Here is a 26,977-nt window from a genome sequence, read left to right as displayed (position 1 = left end):
TCTCGTCTCTCTCTCTCGTCTCTCTCTCTCGTCTCTCTCGTCTCTCTCTCTCGTCTCTCTCTCTCGTCTCTCTCTCTCGTCTCTCTCTCTCGTCTCTCTCTCTCGTCTCTCTCTCTCGTCTCTCTCTCTCTCGTCTCTCTCTCTCGTCTCTCTCTCTCCTCTCTCTCTCGTCTCTCTCTCTCGTCTCTCTCTCTCGTCTCTCTCGTCTCTCTCTCTCGTCTCTCTCTCTCGTCTCTCTCTCTCGTCTCTCTCTCTCGTCTCTCTCTCTCGTCTCTCTCTCGTCTCTCTCTCTCGTCTCTCTCTCTCTCGTCTCTCTCTCTCGTCTCTCGTCTCTCTCTCTCGTCTCTCGTCTCTCTCTCGTCTCTCTCTCGTCTCTCGTCTCTCTCTCGTCTCTCTCGTCTCTCTCGTCTCTCTCGTCTCTCTCGTCTCTCTCGTCTCTCTCTCTCTCTCTCTCTCTCTCTCTCTCTCTCTCTCTCTCTCTCTCTCTCTCTCTCTCTCTCTCTCTGTGCGTGGGTGTGTCTGTGTGAGTGTGTGTATGTATCTTTTTTATTTGTTTATTTATTTAATTTGCTTATTAATTTACAATGCCTAGTTCACATACAAAATTAGCATAGATGTTCATATATGTACTGCAGTTTTTATTGATTTTTTTTTGTATTACATTACCTTAACATTTTATCTAAATGCTTTGTAAATGCGATAGCTTTTAATGTAATACAGAGGAACATCCTTCTGAATCCTACTGTGTGTCTTTACAGCACCCCTCCAACAGTGGAGTTTCTTACTGACCCCCTTATAGAGAAGACGGAGGCCTCAGTCACCACTCAGCTGGAGGTTACACTCACCACTCAACTCAAGCAAGATCAAGCTCAGGCTGGGAAGGATAATAATAATGAAGGTAAGGAAGATGGCTTAGATGAGGAAAATGGGAAAGGAAATAAGGAAACTTTGAAGGTCAAGGAAGAGAAGGAAAAGAGGAAATTAGAAAAAGAGACAGAGAAATTCATGAGGGAATTAGGCAAAAAAGAAAAGGAAGCAGAGAAAAAGGAAAAAATAAGAATGAAGAAGGAGAAAGACCAAGAAAAGAAAGAAAAAGAGAAAGAAAGGAAAGATCAAGGTAGACTTGAGAAAATGGAGAAAGAAAAACAAGTAAAAAATGAAAAAAAATCAAAAGACAAGGAAGATCAGGAGAAACAGGATCAATATCTAACAACCGAAGGTGGTAAGAAGAGGAGTACATCAAATCCAGATAAAACAGAAAATGCCAAAAGTAATGACAAGGACTCAGATGATGACCCGAGAATTGGCACTTGGAACAGGCTCTCGGCTCTATTCAAGTTCAGCAAGTTGAACAGCAAGAGTTACAAGTTTGAAGGTGAAGATGCCAATGGACAGGATAAAAAGTGGCAGTCTTCTCTGGACCCAGAAGCTCCACCTCTTCCCCCCAAGCCTTCACCCAATTCCCCTATTATGAAGAATATAGGGACAAGAGTTGATATATAAAAAATGATAATACTGTGCATTTAAAATATCATAGTTTCATACATAATATTTATTTGATGTTTTGTTTAATTTTCTTAGGTTGATCAATGCATTTGTTTGATGTCTTCTCACCCTTATGTTCTTACATGTTGATGCAGTTCACATGTGTACATGCTATCTCACTAATATAGGATTTTGTCTCATAAATAGGTGGTGCTGTATGACCTTAAAAGTTTAGTGCTTGTGCATGATGATCATCTCACCAAAAGGTTGTATCAGTAATGATAGTGTAGGAGTATTTATGATTCAGTGAAATATTTATATATTAAATTAAGTAAATCTATACAGTATTTATTTATAGTACGTATTAAAAAACTTTAATTAATTTTATAGTATTAAAGAAAGATATACCCATAACTCAAAGTACGTACAGTCTTTAGATAATTCATATGACAGATGCCCTGGTATAACCAGGACATCTGTCATATGAGGAAATTTCAGACAAGGTTAAATACATTCTGGGCCATTACCAAGTCACGGTCCAGGATGATAAACTATAAAGTCATCTTAAGTCTCCTTTCCAAATTGTGAGTTACTTGTGAATCGTTCCAGCCACTGTATTGTGACTATTATTGTTTATTTTAGTATACAGCACTTTGCTGAAGCTTTAAAGTAAATTTGAACCACTTCTTGAAGAATTATAAAAGCAAGTACATTTGGCTTAAGTTTTGTAGTTGGGTTTAACCCCTAAACAGCCAATGATGTAAATCTGCGCCAGCCGTGAGACTCTTGATAACAAATTTTCACCTAAATTCTGTCACCTCCAAAATGGTCCCAGTTGGCCTGGTTTTTGACTACATTAGAGAAAAATCTGTGCCATAGATGTGTGCAGTATTAAAGAAACTGTGTTGTGTGCAGGGTATTATGGAGCCAATAAATGCTCTTTACATTTGTTTACATTGTTTAGTGTGACTAAAAAAAATAAAAGAATAAATACAAGTGAGATACTCTACTATATGGAAACATAGATATAGGAATAAAACAAATGATCCACAAAAAAATAATTAGAAAAGCTTCAAGAAATCATAATACATATTTAAAAGAGTAAAACAGCAACTTCCTCAATGGGGCAAGCACTCATGTACATTGACATATTTGGTCACAGATATCACTTTCAAGACTTCATATCTCCATAAGTAATAATCAGAGTCTACTCATTTTCGTCTTATTGTACTTCTGTTCTGTCAGGGAGCATTTTTTGGTTAGATAATTTTTTTTTTTTCAAAATTGCCAGCAATGGAGAGCACATTAGAACCTTTGGCAGCTTAAGGGTTAAACCTAACACTGTTTTTTTTTTATTCGCTGCTGTGCACCACTTTCCATAAAAAAAAAAAATTAACACATCTGCCATTTCCAACTCTCTGCTTTATGGATTATTTGGAACAGGCAATAAATATTAATTGGAGGATTCTTCAGAATCTCATTTAGCACTGCACGACATATTTGTATAGAACACTTGCTTTTTAACCCTTAAACGGTCCAAACATATACATATACATTTTTTCAACATCTGAAAGTATGTAAAAAAAATGTAGATCTTCCTTTTTGTTTTACATTTGAAGACGTGTAAAAAAAAACTTTTATCTACTTTTTTTTTTTGTTATTGAAAAAATGTAAAAAAAAGTAGATCTACTTTTGTAGCACTACGAATTTGAACGTCGATCTGTTTGGACCGTTTAAGGGTTAGTATGTAATAATAGTAATTCGGGATCTGTGAATTCCAAGGTTGAGAGGGAAAATGGGGGTAGTGGCCAGCAAGTGAGGAATCAAGTGAGAGATGGAACTAGTGAGAGAAATTAGGAGCAAGCAAAAGAGGACAAGTGAATATGAGAGAGTGTCAGCAGGCAGGTAAATGAGCTAGAGGGAGAGAAAGAAAATGAGTGAGCAAAAGGAGGAGGAGGACGGGCAGATAAGAACAAGTGTGCAAATGAAAGAATGTAAAGGCATGCTAAGGAGAGAGAGAGAGAGGGTGAGTGAGCATACAAGAGAGAAAGCAATGAGTATGGAATAACCCTTTTTTCTTAATCATCAGCCCGTATTTTTTCAAGGCAGGGTTACCCAAGGAAAGAAACACATTCACCATCAATCATTCAAGAGAATTATTTCTTAAAGTGTACAGATAAAGCAATTCAAATAACCCTCTGAAATAATATATCCCCTTTCATTCTTCAGAGTACACTGTTCTTACCTCCAGAACTCAAGTCTGGCAAACAGGTTTCTCTGAATTCCTTCGTACTCCAACAGCATGTCAATTCTCAAAAAACTACTTGTTCCCACTCATTCTGATCCTATCAAGCTCACTCATGCTTGCTGGATGCTTGATCTTGTAGCACTGGATGCTTGATCTTATAGCACTGGATGCTTGATCTTATAGCACTGGATGCTTGATCTTATAGCACTGGATGCTTGATCTTATAGCACTGGATGCTTGATCTTATAGCACTGGATGCTTGATCTTATAGCACTGGATGCTTGATCTTATAGCACTGGATGCTTGATCTTATAGCACTGGATGCTTGATCTTATAGCACTGGATGCTTGATCTTATAGCACTGGATGCTTGATCTTATAGCGCTGGATGCTTGATCTTATAGCACTGGATGCTTGATCTTATAGCACTGGATGCTTGATCTTATAGCACTGGATGCTTGATCTTATAGCACTGGATGCTTAACCTTATAGCACTGGATGCTTGATCTTATAGCACTGGATGCTTGATCTTATAGCACTGGATGCTTGATCTTATAGCACTGGATGCTTGATCTTATAGCACTGGATGCTTGATCTTATAGCACTGGATGCTTGATCTTATAGCACTGGATGCTTGATCCTATAGCACTTTACACCCTCCTCCTAACCTTTTCTGGGTTTTTTCCTTACAGTACCCTCCACCCATTCCAGATTTATAAGTTCTCTTTGTCAACTTTACTATATGATCCAGTCATCTCAAGAATTCCTCTGCTCTCTTGCATTATACCTCTCATATCAGTATGCTGTCCTTTAATTTCTTCACTCATTATCTGTATGGTATTCACACCACGTATTGAGCTCAATGTGTGTGTTGCTATTGGTATATACTTTGTTACAATAAATTCCTTTTTGTGTGTGAATTTATGAATCATTTTCTTTCAACAGATACCTTACCACACTACTTATTTCTCTATTATCTGTTTTCTGATTAACCTTGTTCTTAATTCACCTATCTACTAACATGTTCACTACTAAATACCCAAATACATTTATTTCCTGCGTACTTCCACCAAGCTGATATGCAGTCTTTTATCATGTAGACTTTTTCTTATTCTTGTTTAACTTTCTTCTTTTACACACCCAAATTCCTCCATCAACCTTTGCAACATATGTTCCAAATGTAGGGGACTTTCTGTATTGATTCCAAATTTGATTTTCTTTTTCATGACTTTCCAGTACCTGCTGTTAAATGATTATTTTATTATGTTTGTTATTTTCATATAGTCGGACTTGAGTCCTGGAAATGGGAAGTACAATGCCTGCACTTTAAAGGAGGGGTTTGGGATATTGGTAGTTTGGAGGGATATGTTGTGTATCTTTATACGTATATGCTTCTAAATTGTTGTATTCTGAGCACCTCTGCAAAAGCAGTGATAATGTGTGAGTGTGATGAAAGTGTTGAACGATGATGAAAGTATTTTCTTTTTGGGGATTTTCTTTCTTTTTTGGGTCACCCTGCCTCGGTGGGAGACGACCGACTTGTTGAAAAAAAAAAAAAAAAAGTTTGTTAGTCATGTTTGGAATTAAGTGTTTAATTACATTTTTATGTACATAGTAGAATTTTTCATTTACATTACTGCATTAAAGTTATACTTTTTCATGTAGCATTTTATGCCATTTAATTTTTTCAAAGTGCTACCTAACATCAGCATACTTTGCTTTATTATTATCTAGTTAATATTGTTTATACTGTGTTTATTTTTATCCCCTCCAAGACATATTTAGGAACATACATTGGTAAAATATTTTCAGCAAAATGAGCCAGTAACATAAAGGTGATGTACACTCCCTTTAAATCTCTGACAGAATTGCTTGAAGTTTTACCACCATGTATACATAAGGTAAGCTTCTGCATATACAGTACAGTCATGTAGCCTATGCATACTTAATGTCAGTGGGAAAAAGATAATGTGAAGTCCCTGTCTGAAACCATCCATACCACGGGTGGGGTTTGATCCCGCGGTCAGAGAGTCTCAAAACTCCAGACCATCGCGTTAGCTCTCTGACCGTGGGATCAAACCCCACCCGTGGTATGGTTTGTTTGCAATCGTGTCAATATGATTTCGTGAGTCCCTGTCTGAAATATTGAAAAGCCTCCTATCTGTCAATTGATTCAAAGCTATTTTTAAAAAGTGCCTCATCTCCTTAATGGAATTGAGACAGCAGTTCTGTCCCTGTTCTTAAGCCTTCCTTCAACTCCCATACATAAATGGTAACACATCTTGTCCCGCTGTATTTCTATTGTAACTAAGTAACTTGCTGTATCTTCACCATCTCTGTTCAGTCACTCCACTGAACTGAAGATCATTGAATCAGTTTGAAATAATACGTAATTCTTTTGTAATTGACCATTTCATTAACTACCTTTCTTATTATTGTACTTATGCTTGTAGTTAACTGCATAAGAATTCCTACTTAACCCTTTGACTGTCGCAGGCCCCTTTCTGAAACTGTCATTCTATGTCGATAAATTTTTGGAAAAAAAAAAATATTTTTCTTATGAAATGATAGAGAATCTTTTCCTGGTGGTAATGACACCAAAAGTATGAAATTTGGTCGAAAACTCATGGAATTACGCTCCTGCAAAGTTAGCGGTCTCGGTGACATTTATGCATCGGCGATTTCGCCGACTTTGAGCCTTGTTTTTGGCCAATTCCGTTGTTCCAGTTGACCAAACTCATAGCTATTTCTTTAGAACTCCATTTTTTCTATCTGTTGAGTACAAGAAACCGCCCATTTACCGATTAGAACTACCCAATAAAGTGGTCAGAAATTGGCAATTTGGCCAATTTCACGCAAATTAAAAAAGATCCCAATTTCAAAATAGGGTCTAGAATAAACAATGCAGACATTCTTGGCACTAAAATAACATATCCTCTGTTCATTAGTCACGTCTCTAGGCCCCTCATATTATTATTGCTTTCTATTTTGATTTTTTATTCATACAAAAAAATACAGAATTTACTGTTATGCAGACTACTGCATTATTGTAAAAATGGTATAAATAATATCAGTGCACTAGTGAAAGAATATTAGACTTCCCAGTTGAAGTGCATTGGACATGTGGTGTGATTTGCTTACTCCTGAACATTGGTAAAAATCGAACATTTCCGCTACTTTGAGCTCAATTTCAAGCTCGTTTTCATCGTGAAAGTAATCAAAATCATCTCTATTTCTGTAATATGTTTTCCATTTTATCACCCGAGACCATGAAAATGAGAATACAACGATAAATACTATACGAAAATACACTTCAAAGTCGGCGTTTTAATCCAAAAAAAACGTTCAGTTTTTTTTTTCTCATTACACACTGTTTGCTGCAGGATTTTTTTTAGGTAGTGCACACTGACCACACAGACCCATTCTCTCACATGTGGGCCTACTAGCTCTCTCCCGCTTGATTGAAGCCGCTAGAATTTACGCGTATAAATACGTCAGAAACAGTGGTGCGTAAGATGTATATATACGACTGAAACAGTCAAAGGGTTAATAGTCTATGTCTAGTTCCTCAGTAACATTTAACCAATGTTTTTTTGCACATAAACTATATTATTTGTACCACATAAAGAAATCAAAATTGTATTGTAGTTTAAAGTGTGTAAGTAGATATGACCATAAGGGAAGTTATTGAGCTGATATGAGTGAATTTTCCAGTCTGTTATTGTGTCTTATTGGAGTGGTGAAGTTTCTGTGATAAGCAGAGGGTTATAATTGACTCCCAGTTTCATATATCTTTTTTAAATTAGAAATAAATATGCCATAGTCAATATACTTTGAGGAATGGGTATAATTTGGGTTAAACGTGTTCATAATTATCTTTAGTGGATTTTATTTCCTGGTAGTGCTTATGTGCAAAATAAGATCATCTGTATTACAGACTGGTGGAGAATATGGTCTTCCATTGTTGCACTCGTGTGCATTGTAACAGGTGTTAAATGTGAGTGATGAGTCATCTAATGTATCTTGTGTCGAGAATTTGCTTGTGATCTATATTTACACACTGTTACTCATGCCATGTTAAAAGTTTAGCAATAATAGTTAATGTCATGATGGATATTAGCTAATATAATCTTGTTTTGAATGAAAACTAGTTTTTCTAATTTTTCATATGGTATGATGGCCTTTAGGAAGACCACTGTTTCCACTTCCAAGGAAACCTTCCAACACATATTTTATATTTAACTTTTTATTGGATGAACTGGTAAGCCAGAGGAAGGTCTGTGGTTGCATGACCAAGGCCTCCATGGCATGGGTCATCGTATGACTTCGGACCTTCATCAGGTAAAATTTTTACATGTTTTGTGACAAGATACCACCACCACCCAGAGAGGGTAGAGTATTATTTTATATGTATTATTTTGTCTTATTTCAGAGATATAAATTAAGTTATAGTTTTATTTATAAATCTTTACATTTTCAATGTTGATTATTACAAGCTTTGCATCAAACTGTTTCTTTCTTTGCTATGATTCTATGTTGTTTCACTGGTATTGTGTAAAATTACCATCAGGGTATTTTATTTAAATTGTATGTATTTCTGTGTTAATTAAGTGGTCTGCTCTAAAAATTCTTTTTTTTCTTTTCATTTTGTGTAGGTGATATAATGGAAAAAAGTTTGTAGAAATGTATATGTGGGCCCCCAAAAATTGTAGAGTGTGAATTACTATACATATGGCTGCAGTCACACATGTATAAAAAGATTTGTGATTCAGTATTTTAATTTAAACTTTACCATATCACTACAATTTTTTTTTTATGAATTAGGCACCTTGAACACATTTTAATACACTAGATATTTGAATTGAGTCTGTAAAGCCTAATATATTTTATCTAGATGAAATATAGCTTCATATTATGGTTAGTTTCATTTTAAAATACAGACTTGGAGTGGTCCAGTTTATTAAAGATGAAAGCATAATTTTAGAATTTCTATGTTCCTGCCCCTTAATTTTTTCCACTTCATGAGAAAATCTTATTGATTAAATTTGTGCCTGATCAGATAATATTTGTGGGCAACTCAAAGGTTGAAGTTACCACAAGATATCCCATAGATTCCCCCACCTCCTTCATTTAGGATGGGTATTATCTGCTCAAGGCAGGGGTATATAGCTTCTGGAAATTTCTTTCAGTGGTGGTCAACAACTTGCAATAAGTATCAGTCAGTCCTTATTCTTGGTGTACTTTCTGCTGTACTTCTAGATTAAAGCAACCCTGCATTTGGCATTGTCATTGATGACCCTGATGTTTCCCACCTTCTGGAGGCCCTTGAAAGTCCTTATCTGAGTCCCAAGTTAACTGATCTTTGTTCAGGAACTCGCCATTGATCTTGAGGGCCTAGAGAAGCTTGGGAAATTTATTGTGGCCAAGGGAACCAACACTGGGAGGGGACCTTGCAGATGGCTCTCACATTTTGGGCAGTTGTGGTCGCTTTCACACTCATCCATTGCCATACTGTATAACATATTATACCAGAAAATATTCAGGCCTCAAGAGTTATCCCAAAGTATTATCTCATAGAGCTCAAATTTAGCCAGTATTATTTTCCTATTAAGTGGAAAAACATTAGGGGATAGGAGAAGTAGAAATCAAAAGTTCAATTTTTGAACCTTCCTGCCTGAGTACATATGTGATTTCATGACATTAATACTGAAGAGTGCCCCGAATGATCAAAAAAAAAAAAATCAACATATTCTGTATACTGATTAAGGCAAACATATTTAATGTTTTTTGGGAAACTTTTCTGGTCATGGCTAAAGCTCCTCACTTACCAAAAAAAAAAAAAAAAAAAGAATGTTTTTTGTACTTTGTGGAGAAGTCAGTATAGTTGTGTCTGTCAGTTTAGTCTTTAGTACCCTTTACATAATTTGTTGCTTTCACGATATAATAAGATTCTCATTTCACAAAAAAGGGATTATATTGTATGATTTTATTTTTATTATCACACTGGCCGATTCCCACCAAGGCAGGGTGGACCGAAAAAGAAAAACTTTCACCATCATTCACTCCATCACTGTCTTGCCAGAAGGGTGCTTTACACTACAGTTTTTAAACTGCAACATTAACACCCCTCCTTCAGAGTGCAGGCACTGTACTTCCCATCTCCAGGACTCAAGTCCGGCCTGCCGGTTTCCCTGAACCCCTTCATAAATGTTACTTTGCTCACATTCCAACGGCACGTCAAGTATTAAAAACCATTTGTCTCCATTCACTCCTATCAAACACGCTCACGCATGCCTGCTGGAAGTCCAAGCCCCTCGCACACAAAACCTCCTTTACCCCCTCCCTCCAACCTTTCCTAGGCCGACCCCTACCCCGCCTTCCTTCCACTAGACTGATACACTCTTGAAGTTATTCTGTTTCGCTCCATTCTCTCCACATGTCCGAACCACCTCAACAACCCTTCCTCAGCCCTCTGGACAACAGTTTTGGTAATCCCGCACCTCCTCCTAACTTCCAAACTACGAATTCTCTGCATTATATTCACACCACACATTGCTCTCAGACATGACATCTCCACTGCCTCCAGCCTTCTCCTCGCTGCAACATTCATCACCCGTCACCCATATTGTATGATGTCATAAGCTATGTTTTGTCAGTGCATCTTAAATTGTTTAAATTTCACTTGTCAAGTCTCCAGAACACAAAGAATACCTATTTTTCATAATATTAGGTTCCATTATAATGGCCTACATCTTAGAAGTATCTTAGTGAATTGTATAAATCTTTATCTTTGATGCCTTGTTTCATCTGGGAACTACCTTACTGGCAGCTGTCTTCCACCTGTCATTGGGTTAATTCGGTTGAGTCTGTCTACTTTTTGCTGACTAACTTGTATTCATAGTTTTCATTACTAGTAATGCTCAGTTCCTCCCCCTCCCCCTTTCATACAGTGGGGGGGAGTTGCTTTGAAGATGGTGAAGAGCTTTTAATCCAAGGAATTGGAATTACCCTCCCATTTTTCAGATCAAACTTATTGATTTATCACTTCCGTGTAAATATAATAATAGATTACATCCCTCTAGGGAAGTGCCTTGATTTCAGCAAGTTGCTCTTGATCTAAGGAGTAGTGCTGCATAGCCATTACAGGTTTAGTACCTAATTTGGCATTAGGGGAGTTAGTAGATGGGGAGATGGAGGTTTTGGTTAGATGGCGAGAATGTTTTGAGGAACTTTTAAAAGTCGACGAAGAAAGGAAGCGGTAATTTCATGCACTGGCCAGGGAGGTATACCATCTTTTAGGAGTGAAGAACAGGATGTGAGTGTGGGGGAGGTGCATGAGGCAGTACGTAGAATGAAAGGGGGTAAAGCAGCTGGAACTGATGGGATCATGACAGAAATGTTAAAAGCAGGGAGAGATATAGTGTTGGAGTGGTTGGTATTTTTGTTTAATAAATGTATGAAAGAAGGGAAGGTACCTAGGGATTGGCAGAGAGCATGTATAGTCCCTTTATATAAAGGGAAGGGGGACAAAAGAGATTGTAAAAATTATAGAGGAATAAGTTTACTGAGTATACCAGGAAAAGTGTACAGCAGGGTTATAATTGAAAGAATTAGAGGTAAGACAGAATGTAGGATTGCAGATGAGCAAGGAGGTTTCAGAGTGGGTAGGGGATGTGTAGATCAAGTGTTTACATTGAGGCATATATGTGAACAGTATTTAGATAAAGGTAGGGAAGTTTTTATTGCATTTATGGATTTAGAAAAAGCATGTGACAGAGTGGATAGGGGAGCAATGTGGCAGATGTTACCAGTATATGGAATAGGTGGTAAGTTACTAAATGCTGTAAAGAGTTTTTATGAGGATAGTGAGGCTCAGGTTAGGGTGTGTAGAAGAGAGGGAGACTACTTCCCAGTAAAAGTAGGTCTTAGACAGGGATGTGTAATGTCACCATGGTTGTTTAATATATTTATAGATGGGGTTGTAAAAGAAGTAAATGCTAGGGTGTTTGGGAGAGGGGTGGGATTAAATTATGGGGAATCAAATACAAAATGGGAAGTGACACAGTTGCTTTTTGCTGATGATACTGTGCTCATGGGAGATTCTAAAGAAAAATTGCAAAGGTTAGTGGATGAGTTTGGGAGTGTGTGTGAAGGTAGAAAGTTGAAAGTGAACATAGAAAAAAGTAAGGTGATGAGGGTATCAAATGATTTAGATAAAGAAAAATTGGATATCAAATTGGGGAGGAGTAGTATGGAAGAAGTGAATGTTTTCAGATGTACTTGGGAGTTGACGTGTAGGCGGATGGATTTATGAAGGATGAGGTTAATCATAGAATTGATGAGGGAAAAAAGATGAGTGGTGCGTTGAGGTATATGTGGAGACAAAAAACGTTATCTATGGAGGCAAAGAAGGGAATGTATGAAAGTATAGTAGTACCAACACTCTTATATGGGTGTGAAGCTTGGGTTGTGAATGCAGCAGCGAGGAGGCAGTTGGAGGCAGTGGAGATGTCCTGTCCTGTGTGGTGTAAATATTATGCAGAAAATTTGGAGTGTGGAAATTAGGAGAAGGTGTGGAGTTAATAAAAAGTATTAGTCAGAGGGCTGAAGAGGGGTTGGTGAGGTAGTTTGGTCATTTAGAGAGAATGAATCAAAGTAGAATGACATGGAGAGCGTATAAATCTGTAGGGGAAGGAAGGCGGGGTAGGGGTCGTCCTCAAAAAGGTTGGAGGGAGGGGGTAAAGGAGGTTTTGTGGGCGAGGGGCTTGGGCTTCCAGCAAGCGTGCGTGAGCGCGTTAGATAGGAGTGAATGGAGACGAATGGTATTTGGGACCTGACGATCTGTTGGGGTGTGAGCAGGGTAATATTTAGTGAAGGGATTCAGGGAAACCAGTTATTTTTATATAGCCGGACTTGAGTCCTGGAAATGGGAAGTACAATGCCCGCACTCTAAAGGAGGGGTTTGGGATATTAGCAGTTTGGAGGGATATGTTGTGTATCTTTATAGGTGTATGCTTCTAAGCTGTTATGTTCTGAGCACCTCTGCAAAAACAATGATTATGTGTGAGTGAGGTGAAAGTGTTGAATGATGATGAAAGTATTTTCTTTTTGGGGATTTTCTTTCTTTTTTGGGTCCCCCTGCCTCAGTGGGAGATGGCCAACTTTTTAAAAAAAAAATAATTTGATTTAATGAATCGAATCTATCCTTCTCTTCCTTTGACTGAAGCTGACTATCTCCCATTTACTAGGCACTGGATTACCCCTACAGGTTTAGCACTTTCCCTAAGTATAATAGTAATTCTCTACTATAGCATTCGATGTGATTAGACTATAGTAAATTCTCACCCTGACAGTGATCATTTCCCTATTCTCACTGCTTCCTCCTCTTACTACTTCCTCCTCTTTCATCAGTCCTGGTGGCAATTTGATGCCAATTGATACTTTGTACATGCCATATCTCTTTTTCCAGGTGTTCCTCCTGATTCATCCTCTTCAGACTAAGTTGTTACAAACCCTCACCACCTATCTTCTCCCTGCAGTCACACTTACAATCTTCCAGACCTTGTCTAAACATTATAAAAATGTGTTCCCTGGAGGTTTCCTGAATGTGCTCATTCATCTCATCTGAAGCACACTGCATGGGGCTGCTACCATTACATTCGAACTCAAGACCAATTCCTCATTTATAAGCAAGTGAAAGTACACGCAAGTCACATTATATGGAGAGCTAACTGAACTTGTTAGTGAGCTTACATTTCCACTGTAACTGCAGTCTGGAAAAATTATGAAAGTTAGCAGGAAAAAGTACTCTACAGGCCCTGCCCTCATTCTTACGAATGCTAACCAAAACATTGCTGATTCTGTCAAAGGTGCCAGAGCAACTGGTTATCACCTCATTTACATTTCTCAAGGGATGCATTTATCCACCTCCTTCAGTCCAAACCTGAGTGGGAGTCCATTGAGCTAGATTTTACATATCACATTGTACTTAAAATATTTTGTCACATGCCATGAACTTGCATCAACATCATCCCTGTGCCAAATGACTCTGGGCCTGATAGTCATTGTCCCAAAACCTCAACACTTGCACCCTACAACCCAAGTCTTCCTCTTTAACCTTATCAGTTGTATTTGGTCCAATAAGATCATACCTCTTCAGTGGAAAACTGGAGCAGTCTAACCTTTTTGGCAGTCAGGTGCCCAGGGCCAAGACACCCCTCATTATAGACCAGTCATTCTTACCAGCACTATTTGAAAGCCGTTGGAATGCTCAGTTATCAAATGTCTCGTGTATTGGTACTTAGAAACTTGAAACTCCCTCCCTTTGTCAATTTGGTTTCAGAAAGAGCCATTCTATCATCCACCCCTTAATCTATTTTGACACACACACCTACAATTCCTTCAGTGATAATGAGTCAGTTATTGCAGTCTTTTTTGATACAGAAAAAGCTTATGACACTTCTGATATTTTTAACATCATGGGACTGTTCTTGCTAATCTTTATATGGAGCACTTCATTACTGTTTTACTTCCTACTATTGGGTATGTCCTCTCTGGCTTCACTAAGTAGATGATATCTTTGCTCTTTGGTCACATGACTAGACTCTTCCAACCTTTTCTTGATGCCCTTAACAATCTTGTTCCCTCTATCAAGTTCAAAGATGAATGGAAATCTAACTCACCACTTCCTTTCTTTGTCCCTGTCTATAGCTCTGTAAAAGGGTTTTCTTTTTCCATTCCCTCAAGCCTTTGCATAATGGCATGTACATTCACTGCTTCTCTATTATGTTTCTTCTGTCTAGAAAAGTGTTCTTTCTTTCTGAAATTTCCAGTCTTCACAGCTCATACTCCTGCCTTGGCAACCCATCGAGTTTCACAAACTGCTATTCTCAGGCTAACTTTCTCCCAAACTCACTTCTGTGAAATCTCCTGTTCTTTGCCTTCCCTACATTTCCAGTCTTCAAAATCTTAACACCCTCCATCCTTTAGATATCAAACTTGCCTTCCTTTGTAGGAATCTAGCTCATACTTCTGTTGCTGATATTATCCAATGTGTACTACATGTCCAGCTCCTCCTGTCCTCTCCAATATCTTGGTGAAAATGGCCACACTCTTCCTGAAGAAGACCATAGGGTATGGGGCAGTGAACATGATGGATGGAGAAGAAATAGGTACAAAACATTGGCCAACACAGGTTTTGGTTCACATTTAATTCAGACCTGCTCCAAAACATACACTTTGTGAAATAGAACCCTACAATGCAAAATTTCACCAAGACATAACCATCACAGAAAAGAGATCAGGGAAACCTGATGATCAGTTTGATGGCCAACTACTACTGGACACTGGTGCAGGAGAGCAATACTGAACATGCACAAATTATTGATAATTGATGTAAATATATATGATTATGGAAATTTATTTTATGTACTGCATATACACAATGCATTTACATTAAGAAAGATTAGTTTTTGCCATTGCATGTACCACTGTTAATATCTTGTGCATAATATAATATGTATCTATGATTGTTAGGTAACATATATCTTGCACTTCCTCAGCCTTTATAAACAGCCATAATATTGATCATAAGGTTTCAAAGAACTTGCATGATATACTAAAGCTGATTCACGATCAGCTCGTCAAAGTTAGCTTAAAACAACCCATTTTGTTTCTGAACAGGATAGCGAGTTAAATTTTGTTGTATAGTGTAAATGAGAACTGCAAAAGAGGTTGGATATGAGTTGGCATGAGAAGGCACTACTTGGTAAGTAGCTAATTTTGATATATGAAGAACACTGACCAGGATGATCATTCAGTAATCTTGGCACTTACCTGAAGGACATTACTGGGAATCAGTGCTCCCACAGCCAGGTCCCAGACCAGGCCGCCTAGAGAATAAAGACCTGATCAACCAAGCTGTTACTGCTGGTTGCCTCAGTGCTGTATGACCCTTGTGGGTTTAATGCTTAGTTATGATTATAATAATATTGGAAAAACTGATAAAACAAAAATTAAAATAATCAGAATTAGTTAAAGTCCCACTAATTTTTATGATTACCAGGGTCCCTACAAGCACCCTGGTAATCATAAGCAAATTATCAAAATAGCTCTAAACCTACTAGGGTCACAACATAAGCAAAAAGGCCAAAGCCATGGGCAAATAGTTGAAATGTATTACTAGCCATTGGATGAGAGAATGGAGTAGACAGAGTTTTTCTCCTCTGTAAGTGTGTTCATTGTTGTGATTATAATAACGTAAGGAGAGTTTGGTAACTGCCTGGTTTTACAATAGGGAATGGGAGGCATTCATGTTTGATTCAGAGGAGGAAGAATTCAGTTTCCTGGATCAAGAGCCCCTCACCACCGTCAAGGAACCACTCTTGCATGGGTTTTAATCACGGTCTAATGTGTGGCAAAAAGAGTATCTTCTCAATCTACATGAACACTTTATGGGATGTCTAAGCCATGCCACTGTAAAATGATTTTAGAATCACTGGCAACAATGATCGTCTGAGTTGGTTCATAAATTGCATTGCCAAACCTTGTTTGGGTTTCTAGTTATTTATCAATGTCATGTTTGGGAGATTATCATCTCTCACCTACGTATCAGACGCACATCTTACTTGTGGAAACGCTCAGCGCTGCTGTGAGAATTGTCAAGTTTCATTGTCAGCTCATCTCTTAATAAACTGTCCTGTCTATTAGCCGACACTTTACTAACGACAGTCACCACGCCAACGCACTTACTAAATTTATCTGACCACCACCTCCGATGCAACTACCTCTGTCAGCAATTGCCTTGTTACACCAACTTTGATTTGTTTTCTCTTTAGTGTTCCCCACTACCCTTGCTAACTGCCTCTTGCATGCTGCTAACCTTCTGATCTTTGCAGATGCCAGCAGTGCTGTATGACCCTTGTAGGTTTAGCACTATAATAATTTGCAGATTACATCTTTGGCACATCCCACCCTGTAGTGTCCTATGACCCTTGTGGGTTAGTGCTTAGTTTTAACTAATAAACCCTTTCAAACACCACTGCTTTATAGCACTTGTGGTTTAGTTCTTTTTGATTATAATTCAAACGCCACTTTTCCAAAATATAAACTGGCACCAGTTGAGATTGAGGGATGTCTATCTTTTCAGCTAAGGCAGAGAAGGGAGTAAATTTAGGTTGTATCTCAACAGATGACCACCCTCAAGGAAGGTTCCATGATGTTGGCAAGGGGATCTTGATCTAGGGAATTGGATCTGTGCTCCAGTTTCTCATTGACTTTTTGACAACAACTGACTGACTGACTTTCACAAATTCTGATACCTTCAGCCCTTTCTACTTCACTCTTGCTACCCTCTACCCCCGTACTATCCCCTGCCCCGCTGTTTTCTGTAACCTACTGATCATCCCCCCTCCCTTCTGCCACCCAATACCCTCGATTCCTTCCCTACCCTGCAGCGCTGTATAGCCCTTGTGGCTTAGCGCTTTTTTATTATAATAACAATGTGCTCCCGTTCCCTGAATTAGGCCTAAATACCTTCCACATCCCCCCACAGGCACTGCATAATCCTACGGGTTTAGCACTCCTCGATTATTATAATAATCAACAGATGACATTCTACCCATGACCTGAAATATGTTGCCGGTTGGCCTCAGCATCACGATTTGTAACATCCTTGTGTTGGTTTGCACTTCCTCACTAGCAAGCATTTAACTGCGGTTTATACAGATTTGGGAGCTTAAGGGTATGGACTTGTACTACATCAGGAATTACACTGGAGGGGGAAAGGAAAGGTACGAGGCACTAAACCCACAGGTCAGGCATCATAGTGCATGCACTGTTGGTGTTATCTTACTTCCTCTTGGCAGATGCCTTCAAGTCACTGTCCTTTGATACATGAAGTCTTCAAGTTATTGTTGCACTGTTTGTGAAGCCTGTTCCATAGACAAGGTTGTGCGAGAGTCAAGAGGTACCACAGGTGTTTAGGCAGAGTGACTGCCTGAAAGCAATTTCAGGTACTAGGGAAAATTCATGGCCATGTTGGGGTCATTAAAGGATATCAGTTACTGGGTATCCAAAAGGGAGCCTCTCGTAAGGTATAGACATGGGGGCAGTTCTGCAAACATATTTAGAGAGAAGCACAACGTATGACCCTTGTAGGTTTAGCACCATTACAACAGGAAGCACTAATGCATAGGGGTCATACAACACAGCTCAGCAAAACAGAAGAATCTGGTAACCACTGTCATCTTTGCAACAGTGTTCCTAGTAAATATACACACACCCTACCTGATGCACACCAAGCTGCTGCCACTTGAACTGACTGAGCAAGGTTAGCAAAACTGCCTGGTCTTTCAGCAAATGATGACTGGGCAAACTAAAATGAATGCCCTAAGTACTACATCTTCAACTGCAGACACTAATACTTCAGTCACCTGACATTACCTATATCAAATTTCCATCAAGTTGAGAAACACCGACTGCAGCACTATCCATGGAAGCAAGTTAAAACATGGATGATAATGGATCTTTCTCCCCTCATGGAAGGTTCCTTGATGTTGGTGAGGGGCTCTTGATTTAGGGAATTGAATCTGTGCTCCAGTTCCCCGAATTAAGCCTGAATGCCTTCCACATCCCCCCCTGGGCGCTGTATAATCCTACGGGTTTAGCGCTTCCCCCTTGATTATAATAATAATAATAATGGATCTTTCTCATCCCCCTCCATTTAAGAGCTATTTCACAAAGAAAATTTCAATTATAATAATGGGTGAAGATATAAAACCAGAGGAGTCATTCAGCACATGAGAGAATCAGGTTCAATCCAAGGAAGATAGGACTACTACCTTTGAGAGGAAGGGTTAGGAGCATTTCGATTCAATCCTAGGAAGGAAACACGAGGTCTAATTCCCTTTAAGGAAGAAGATAATTTTAATTATTCAAGCACTGACCAAGGACAGTGAAGGTAAACTCTCCTAGTATGTTGAAAGTTGCTCTTGAAAACACTAGTATTTAAAAATTTTGAATTTTAAGTCATTACTTAAAAATGCTTAGAGGTTGAGTTTGCTCTTACTATCTGCAATGCCTCAAAACATCAACACTATTTTCAAGGTCTGTTTCAATTTTTAAATGTTTAAAATACTTTTTTTCTACAAGTGAATATTCTAGAAAACTTGTTTTCTTAAGGGCTGCCTATTATTGTATACATGCAAAGTGCTAAACCTGTATGGGTCATTCAGCACTAGTATTAATTGCTGAGTGCATCACATGGTGCCACTAGTGATGGTTTGCTAAGTCAGTGTTATCTTTTAGGCATCTTAAAATAATTTTTTTCACAATCTTTTATTACCCATAGATTTTAGGGTACAATTATAACACTTGTATATTGCAAGCGTCAATATTTTCAATATTTTTTTTTATCATTCAATAAAAGTAACTTGAAATTTCGTTTTTGCAACAGTGCACCAATATAGTCATGTATTTCAATGACCACTATTGTATTAATAAATGAACTTAAGGGTCATATGTCCTTTGTATTTAATATAACCAAAATTCTTAATATTTGTCAAGTTTTAATATGAATATATATACTGAATGTTGTTTAAGTGTTAAATATTTATTCCAATCAATAAAATATTTGGACAATGCTTATAAGGTAAATCAATAATAACTAGATCTTTCCCCCAAACTATCAATATTTGCTTGCACAAAAAATATAATATTTGTTCCAACCTTAAAATATTCACTAACACACGACATTAAATTCTACGGCAGCCTTAGGATAACAGCATAGAAATCTTTAAGCACAAATTAAGTTTTATTACACTTAGTCAAAGAGCATATTTAGAAACCACCTTGTTATCAATCTAGTTTCCTTTTAAGGGATTTTGCCTGCTCAAGTTTAACAGTACCAAGGAAAGGGCATCAGTATTTGGTAATATATTTTATGAAATTCAGGATCTGAAGATGACAAAATATGAGACATCAAAGTTGATTAACTGATACAGTAGCTCCACATCAATTCTATGCCAACGGGAATGTTCCAACAAAAGTCAACTTTTGAGTGTGGTCTGTCCCATCAAAGGACCTTTGATTTGTTTTAGACCAAGCAAAGTGCACCAATTCTAACACAGATGTGAGCTGCAAATACATTCCAATAAATAAAAGTTCCTACCTTAAACCAAGAAAAAAAAAATTATAAAATCTCAAATGAAAAGTGAAGATAATGAAGAAATAAAATAAAATTTTATGAAAATTGTTGCTTTCTTTGAAGAGCACATACCAGACTTTTACACCAGTATAAAGGCATTACACTCAAGCCAAGTATCATACTGGGGCCCAAGTCCTAATAATTAAGTTCTCAGACTACAGTAAGACAAGAGAACACTGGGCTCCGGTATGACCTGACCTCAGGCTTTAAAGTCAATATTGTAGACTGGACAAACAGCAAGGCTTGTTCTCTCTCTTTCACCACTATTATAGTCATTCACACACTGCTGACACCTCAGTTGAGGTAACATTGCTGCTCTGTCCAGCCCATCACTTGTTCACTGTGCACATTTTTCCATGCCCAGGCACCACCTAGTGCCTGAATTAGTGCTATCTTGCAGGAAATCACCCACAGCAACTTCCAGTTACAGATTCACAGTGTTTGTAACACACTGAATAACTTTTTTTTTCCAGAACCAGTTTTTCCTTTGTCATCACTAACTTTTCTGTGCAGAACGGGCAACAATAGCCTTATCCAAGCCAGGAACCTAAATAATCACGGCCCACTAGTTCAGCTTTTAAATGTGTGAGAGCTGCTGGTGTTTAGCGATTTGCATTCTTCAGCTGGTTACTCAGCCAATCTAAACCTTCATAGAGACCATCTCCACTTGTAGCACAAGTAGCCTGAATATACCAGTTTCTATTCCTCAAAGAATGCAAACCTAATTTATCAGTGATCTCTGCGGCATTCATCGCATTTGGGAGATCCTGCAAAAAAAAAAAATTAAAATATTAAACCATCTGGGATCATAGTGAACCATTTTAAAAACAAACAAGGCATTAACCTTAATTTGAACCCTTTACATACAAGTTTAATTATTCACAACTTCAAATTATCAATCATATGCTCTAGGTTTTTTTTTTTTTTAAGAAACTGCAGCCAATAGTGGCATGTACTTTTGAAAGTACAGGGTGTCCACAAACACTCCCTGATTTCAAACAGGTATAACATGTAAATTTATTGAAATAATATTTTGCAGTCAGTAGCTTCAGATGTAGGATTTCTTTCAGTTTCATGTGGTATAGGGTAGCATTAAAGGTACTTTAATGTGCACATGAAACAATGAAATCCTACATCTGAAGCTATAACTGTGAAAGATTATTACAATAAAGTTGCATGGTATACCTGTTTGAAATCAGGGAGTGCTTTTGTGGACACCCTGTATTACATCATGTTCTGTTGTAAACTTAATTCATTGTAATCTAATGGCATAAAGCTAATAGTGATATTTATCTACACCATGTGTGAAACTGCTTCAAGTGTAACACTAAATCTAGGAGATGAAAGGCTCACCAAAGTGGTAGAACAAGAAAAGGGGCTTTAAGAGGCATCAAGTGCCAAAATTATTGGAATCAAAATTTAAATTATATGTGGATGACAGACATTACAGGTGCACCCTACAAATATGTAAATATGCAAATCCTGTGTTCCATAACTCTGTAGAAGTTGAGACCTGAAGAGCCCTTTGACTTTGTAAATCATTTAGCACAAAAAACAATTAAAACAAAAAGGACAAGTGAAATGTAATAATCTAATTATAAAATGTTAAAATAACCTGCATTACATAATTTGTGTAGTACAAGTAAATAAAGTGGACCCCCGGTTTACGATCAGCTCCCAATGCGACCAATTATGTAAGTGTATTTATGTAAGCGCATTTGTGTGTGTATGTTTGGGGGTCTGAAATGGACTAATCCAATTCACAATATTACTTATGGGAACAAATTCAGTCAGTACTGGCACCTGAACATACTTCCAGAATGAAATAATATCGTAAACCGGGGGTCCACTGTAGTAGCAAAAGCAGTATTAGTTGGTAGCAAGCAGTAGTAGTAGTAGTAGTAGCAAGCATGGCAACGGTAGCAAGCATGGCAACGGTAGCAAGCATGGCAACGGTAGCAGCATGGCAACGGTAGCAGCATGGCAACGGTAGCAGCATGGCAACGGAAGTAGCATGGCAACGGAAGTTAGAAACGAAAGCATGGCAACGGAGGTTAGAAACGAAAGCATGGCAACGGAGGTTAGAAACGAAAGCATGGCAACGGAGGTTAGAAACGAAAGCATGGCAACGGAGGTTAGAAACGAAAGCATGGCAACGGAGGTTAGAAACGAAAGCATGGCAACGGAGGTTAGAAACGAAAGCATGGCAACGGAGGTTAGAAACGAAAGCATGGCAACGGAGGTTAGAAACGAAAGCATGGCAACGGAGTTTAGAAACGAAAGCATGGCAACGGAGTTTAGAAACGAAAGCATGGCAACGGAGTTTAGAAACAAAAGCTTGGCAACGGAGGTTAGAAACAAAAGCATGGCAACGGAGGTTAGAAACAAAAGCATGGCAACGGAGGTTAGAAACAAAAGCATGGCAACGAGGTTAGAAACAAAAGCATGGCAACGGAGGTTAGAAACAAAAGCATGGCAACGGAGGTTAGAAACAAAAGCATGGCAACGGAGGTTAGAAACAAAAGCATGGCAACGGAGGTTAGAAACAAAAGCATGGCAACGGAGGTTAGAAACAAAAGCATGGCAACGGAGGTTAGAAACAAAAGCATGGCAACGGAGGTTAGAAACAAAAGCATGGCAACGGAGGTTAGAAACAAAAGCATGGCAACGGAGGTTAGAAACAAAAGCATGGCAACGGAGGTTAGAAACAAAAGCATGGCAACGGAGGTTAGAAACAAAAGCATGGCAACGGAGGTTAGAAACAAAAGCATGGCAACGGAAGTTAGTAGCAAGCATAGCAGCAGAAGTTAGTAGCAAGCATAGCAACAGAAGTTAGCAGCAAGCATAGCAACAGAAGTTAGTAGCAAGTATAGTAACAGAAGTTAGTAGCAAGCATAGTAACAGAAGTTAGTAGCAAGCATAGTAATAGTAGCAAGCATAGTAATAGTAGTAGCAAGCATAGTTAGGAGCAAGCACAGTAGGAGTTAGTAGCAGCAGCTAGTAGCAACAGTAAGAATATTTTAAAGGGAAGAGGAACTGAAAATTACCATCAGTGGTATTGCATGCTTTTGGCAAATGACTTGGGTAAATGCTTGAAACCCATCTGAGGTACATCAGTGACAAGAATTCCTTGCTCACAATTTAGTATATACTAACCTGTTTGTTAGCAAATATGAGAAGCACAGCATCTCTGAGTTCATCTTCAGCTAACATTCGCATGAGTTCTTCTCTCGCTTCACCAATACGTTCTCGGTCATTGGAGTCAACAACGAAGATGAGCCCCTGTGGAAAGAACAGGATAAGCAAAAGAATTCATGCTGATTTTATATTGCCAGACAAGTAAAAAAAAAAAAAAAAGCCACTGGGCAACTATGAATTTAAAACATTTACCACTAGCTACTTTTCAGAAAGGCTCAAATATTGCAGTTCAATATTGTACTACAGAGAAATCCTAAATTAAACGTTTTCACATGCACAAGCAGTCAAAAACTTGCTCCAGAATTGGTCCTCAAGAGGTTCACGAGGAAAAAAAAAAATTGGCAGGTCAGTGTTCAAAAAGCCAGGTGACATCATAAGATCATCTCTAAATGCCTGCCCTACAAATTGTAAAGTTAACATTTGATTTATGGTACTTTAATTTTTAATATTCAATACAGTATCAGTCAACTGATTGAAGGAAACAGCCACCCATTAAAATTGTGAATGTTAATACAATGCTTAAAACTATTTATGTACAGTTTAGTCAAGCCACTAATTTCAGTCAAATGCCGCAACTACTGATAAAGCTTATCCCCCCATCCTTTCCCCAAGGATATAAGTCAGCCATAACTGAGAATGTACAAATGTTAGAAAATATAATTAAGAGATGTGGCAGGCAGGACTTCCAAGTTGGCTCCTGTTGAGACTAGTCCTCTCACTTTGCCCTTGCCTCGAGCCCCATTGTCTTCTGGACACTATTCCTTATTGCACACAGCTTGTCTCCCCCCCCCCCCCTATCAGTAATGGGAAAGGATGACATACATCAGCTCTCTCAGACTTTGGGAAAGCCTGTCATTGTTGACTGGGGGGAATGGGTGGAGTTTAGGTGTCTGGCTCTGCCAGAATTTAGGTAAGGCAATCCACCTGCCCCCCCCCCCTTTTTTTTTTTAGGAAATTTTTTTCATTACCTCCACAGATTTTAGCAAAATCTTTAGACTTCTGGGAGAAGGGCTATACAATCGGCAGGTCTTAAAAAAAATAAAAATTAAGGTGACTGCTAAAGTACTGGTTAAGCCTCACAAAGGCCATTAAGGCTTCTAATACATTACTAGTTTTGCTTCCATGGAGACTTCAAAAAGCTTTAGTTTCCAAATGAAACTGCCTAATGTTTACATTCTGCCAGACCCCTTTTATCTGTTGTTTTACTTCTTCTCCAGTTATGCAAATGATTATGAAAATGCCAGTGTCACAGGACAGTACAGGTAAGAGTAAGCTTTATGACAACTCTTAATATATCATACCAAGTCCCTTTAACCTGTAAACGGTCCAAGCAGATCTACGTTCACATAAGAACATAAGAAAGAAGGAACACTGCAACAGGCCTACTGACCCATGCAGAGCAGGTCCATGCCCCCCCCCCCCCCGGATTAGACCAATGACCACCCAGTCTGGTCATCCCCACTCAAGAATGGAGCACTGTACCAGACCCAGTCAGGTCCAACTCACACCCACTCATGTATTTATCTAACCTATTTTTAAAACTAGACAACGTTTTAGCTTCAATAACTGTACTCGGGAGTTTGTTCCACTCATCCACAACTCTTACCAAACCAGTGCTTTCCTATATCCTTCCTGAATCTGAATTTTTCCAACTTGAAACCATTGCTGCAAATCCTGTCTTGGCTGGAAATTTTCAGCACACTATTTACATCCCCTTTATTTATTCCTGTTTTCCATTTATACACCTCGATCATATCCCCCCCAATTCTACGCCTTTCGAGAGAGTGCAGATTCAGGGCCTTCAGTCTATCCTCATAGGGAAGATTTCTGATACATGGGATCATCTTTGTCATCCTCCTTTGTACGTTTTCCAGAGCATTTATATCCATTCTGTAATACGGTGACCAAAACTGAGCAGCATAGTCTAAATGAGGCCTAACCAAGGATATATAGAGTTGAAGAACAACCTGAGGATTTCTATTATTTATACTTCTAGATATGAAGCCAAGAATTCTGTTAGCTTTATTGCGAACACTAATGTACTGTTGTCTTGGTTTTAGGTTACTGCTAACCAGAACTCCTAAATCCTTTTCGCAATCGGTAGTATTAAGATCTACATTATTTAGTTTATATGTGGCATGGTTATTTAACTGTCCAACATTTAGAACTTTGCATTTGTCAATATTAAACTGCATCTGCCACTTCTCCGACCATTGCGTCAAGTCTATTCAAATGGTGACGTGTACTTAGCTCTGTGAAGACCTGTTTGTGTGCTCTGTTAATCTGAACCAGGATGCCCTCTCTTGAGCAACTTTACCAGCAGCTGAGAGAAGAGCTCAGAGTTACTAAGCTGGAGATACGGCGATTAACGGAGGAGAACAAGAGGATTCGTAGTAATCCTCCTGTTGCGAGTCCCCAGGTTAAGAGGGGAGCTTGGTCAGTGGCCGGGCAACATGGAACCAAGCTGAGGATCAAGAAAACGGTTGGCGAGGCAGAAACAACGAGAAACCAGAAGACTACCGTGGAAACTCCCAACCCATTCTCGGTGCTACCTGACAAATGTTGAGTGTTCTACTGGGAATGCCACAACGAGCACCAAGGAAGCATTGGCAGACGTGAGTGAGACATCCCTAGAAACCCCAACGAAGACCATCGAGAACGTCTTGACGAATTCCACAAGCGGTGTAATGCTACCTGATAAATGTGAGTCGACTACTGGGAGCATCACGACGGACGACACCAAGGAAGGTAAAAACATTGTTGTTGGGGATAGCCAGATTAGGTACATGGTTAGGGCATTCTGCTTGAAGGATAGGAGTAGGAGGCAGTGTGTTTTCCTGGGGCTGGGATGAAGGATACTGTTAGCCGTCTGGATGACACCATGAGAGGTAATGGGAGCAATCCTATTATCTGTCTCAGTGCTGGAGGCAACGATGTTGGCAGACGTAGGAGCAAGGACCTGATTAGCAGGTATAGGTCAGCAAGAGAGATAATTAGGAGGAAGGGTGGGAAACCTGTCATATGTGGCATTTTGCCAAGGAGAGGAGTTGGAAATGAATGGTTGTCCAGAGCAATTGGTGTCAATTGCTGTCTGGACAAATACTGTAAGGAAAATGCAGTAACATTCATTGACAACTGGGACCTCTTCTATGGCAGAAATGACATGTATGCCAGAGATGGGGTTCACTTACCTAGGTCTGGGGTGGGAGCACTGGCCAACGCAGTGGAAGGAGCTCTTAGGTCTTTAAAACTAGTAGTAGTTAGTGCTATGGGTTTTGGCGGGAAAACAGTGAAGTCACAGTGCAGTAATACGAGTACTAGGAGAACTAGTAATAGGCAAAATGAGGTGGATATTGGAAAGCCAGTGGCACTAATTGACAAGGACAGTAATAGGTTTAGTGGAATAACAAAGGAACAGGAAGGGTAAAGAGAGAGGAGGGTCTTTAAATATATATTACACAAATAGTCGCAGTGCTAGGAATAAGATGAACGAGTTGAGATTAGTTGCTAGTGCAGGTAACATTGAAGTATTTGCCATAACTGAGACGTGGTTTAATTCAAAAAGTCGGGACATGCCTGCGGAATGTCACATTCAGGGTTTTAAATTGGTCCAAGTAGATAGAAGTGTCGGGAAGGGGGGTGGGGTGGCATTGTATGTCCGAGATCGCTTGAACTGTTGCATAAAAACGGGTATTAAGTCTGAAGTAACACATACAGTGTTTAGATAGAATTTTCAGAGGGGCATGAAAAATTAATTTTAGGTGTGATATACCGTCCCCCAAACTTAGATAGGGACCAAGGGAGACTACTATGGGAGGAAATTGTTAGGGCCACAAGGCACAA

The 26,977-nt window shown here is 38.8% G+C and overlaps 2 protein-coding genes across 6 annotated transcripts in view; one reads left to right on the top strand and one right to left on the bottom strand.

The window, feature by feature from the left end:
* Efa6 (Exchange factor for Arf 6) overlaps positions 1–8,499 on the top strand; it is a 69,924-nt gene extending 61,425 nt beyond the window's left edge. For 2 of the 3 annotated variants that reach the window (XM_053786322.2, XM_053786323.2), the window contains one exon: positions 759–8,499. In XM_053786322.2, the coding sequence (XP_053642297.2) occupies positions 759–1,503 (745 nt within the window). In that variant the 3' untranslated portion in view covers positions 1,504–8,499. The remainder of the gene's footprint in view (positions 1–758) is intronic. The other variant, XR_008408043.1, reaches the window with a different exon arrangement.
* Positions 8,500–19,524: 11,025 nt separating this feature from the next.
* The window catches only part of Arf1 (ADP-ribosylation factor 1), a 37,722-nt gene continuing 30,269 nt past the window's right edge, over positions 19,525–26,977 (bottom strand). For all 3 annotated transcript variants that reach the window (XM_053786325.2, XM_053786324.2, XM_053786326.2), the window contains exons 4-5: positions 23,093–23,218; positions 19,525–20,703 (exon numbers count right to left, since the gene is read on the bottom strand). In XM_053786325.2, coding sequence (XP_053642300.1) covers positions 20,539–20,703; positions 23,093–23,218 — 291 coding nt within the window. In that variant the 3' untranslated portion in view covers positions 19,525–20,538. The remainder of the gene's footprint in view (positions 20,704–23,092; positions 23,219–26,977) is intronic.

Source organism: Cherax quadricarinatus, chromosome 42 (assembly GCF_038502225.1).
Source record: "Cherax quadricarinatus isolate ZL_2023a chromosome 42, ASM3850222v1, whole genome shotgun sequence".
In the NCBI taxonomy this organism is placed as follows: Eukaryota; Metazoa; Arthropoda; class Malacostraca; order Decapoda; family Parastacidae; genus Cherax; species Cherax quadricarinatus.
The sequence above is the reverse complement of the archived record's forward strand: the minus strand, read 5'-3'. Positions and strand labels throughout refer to the sequence as shown.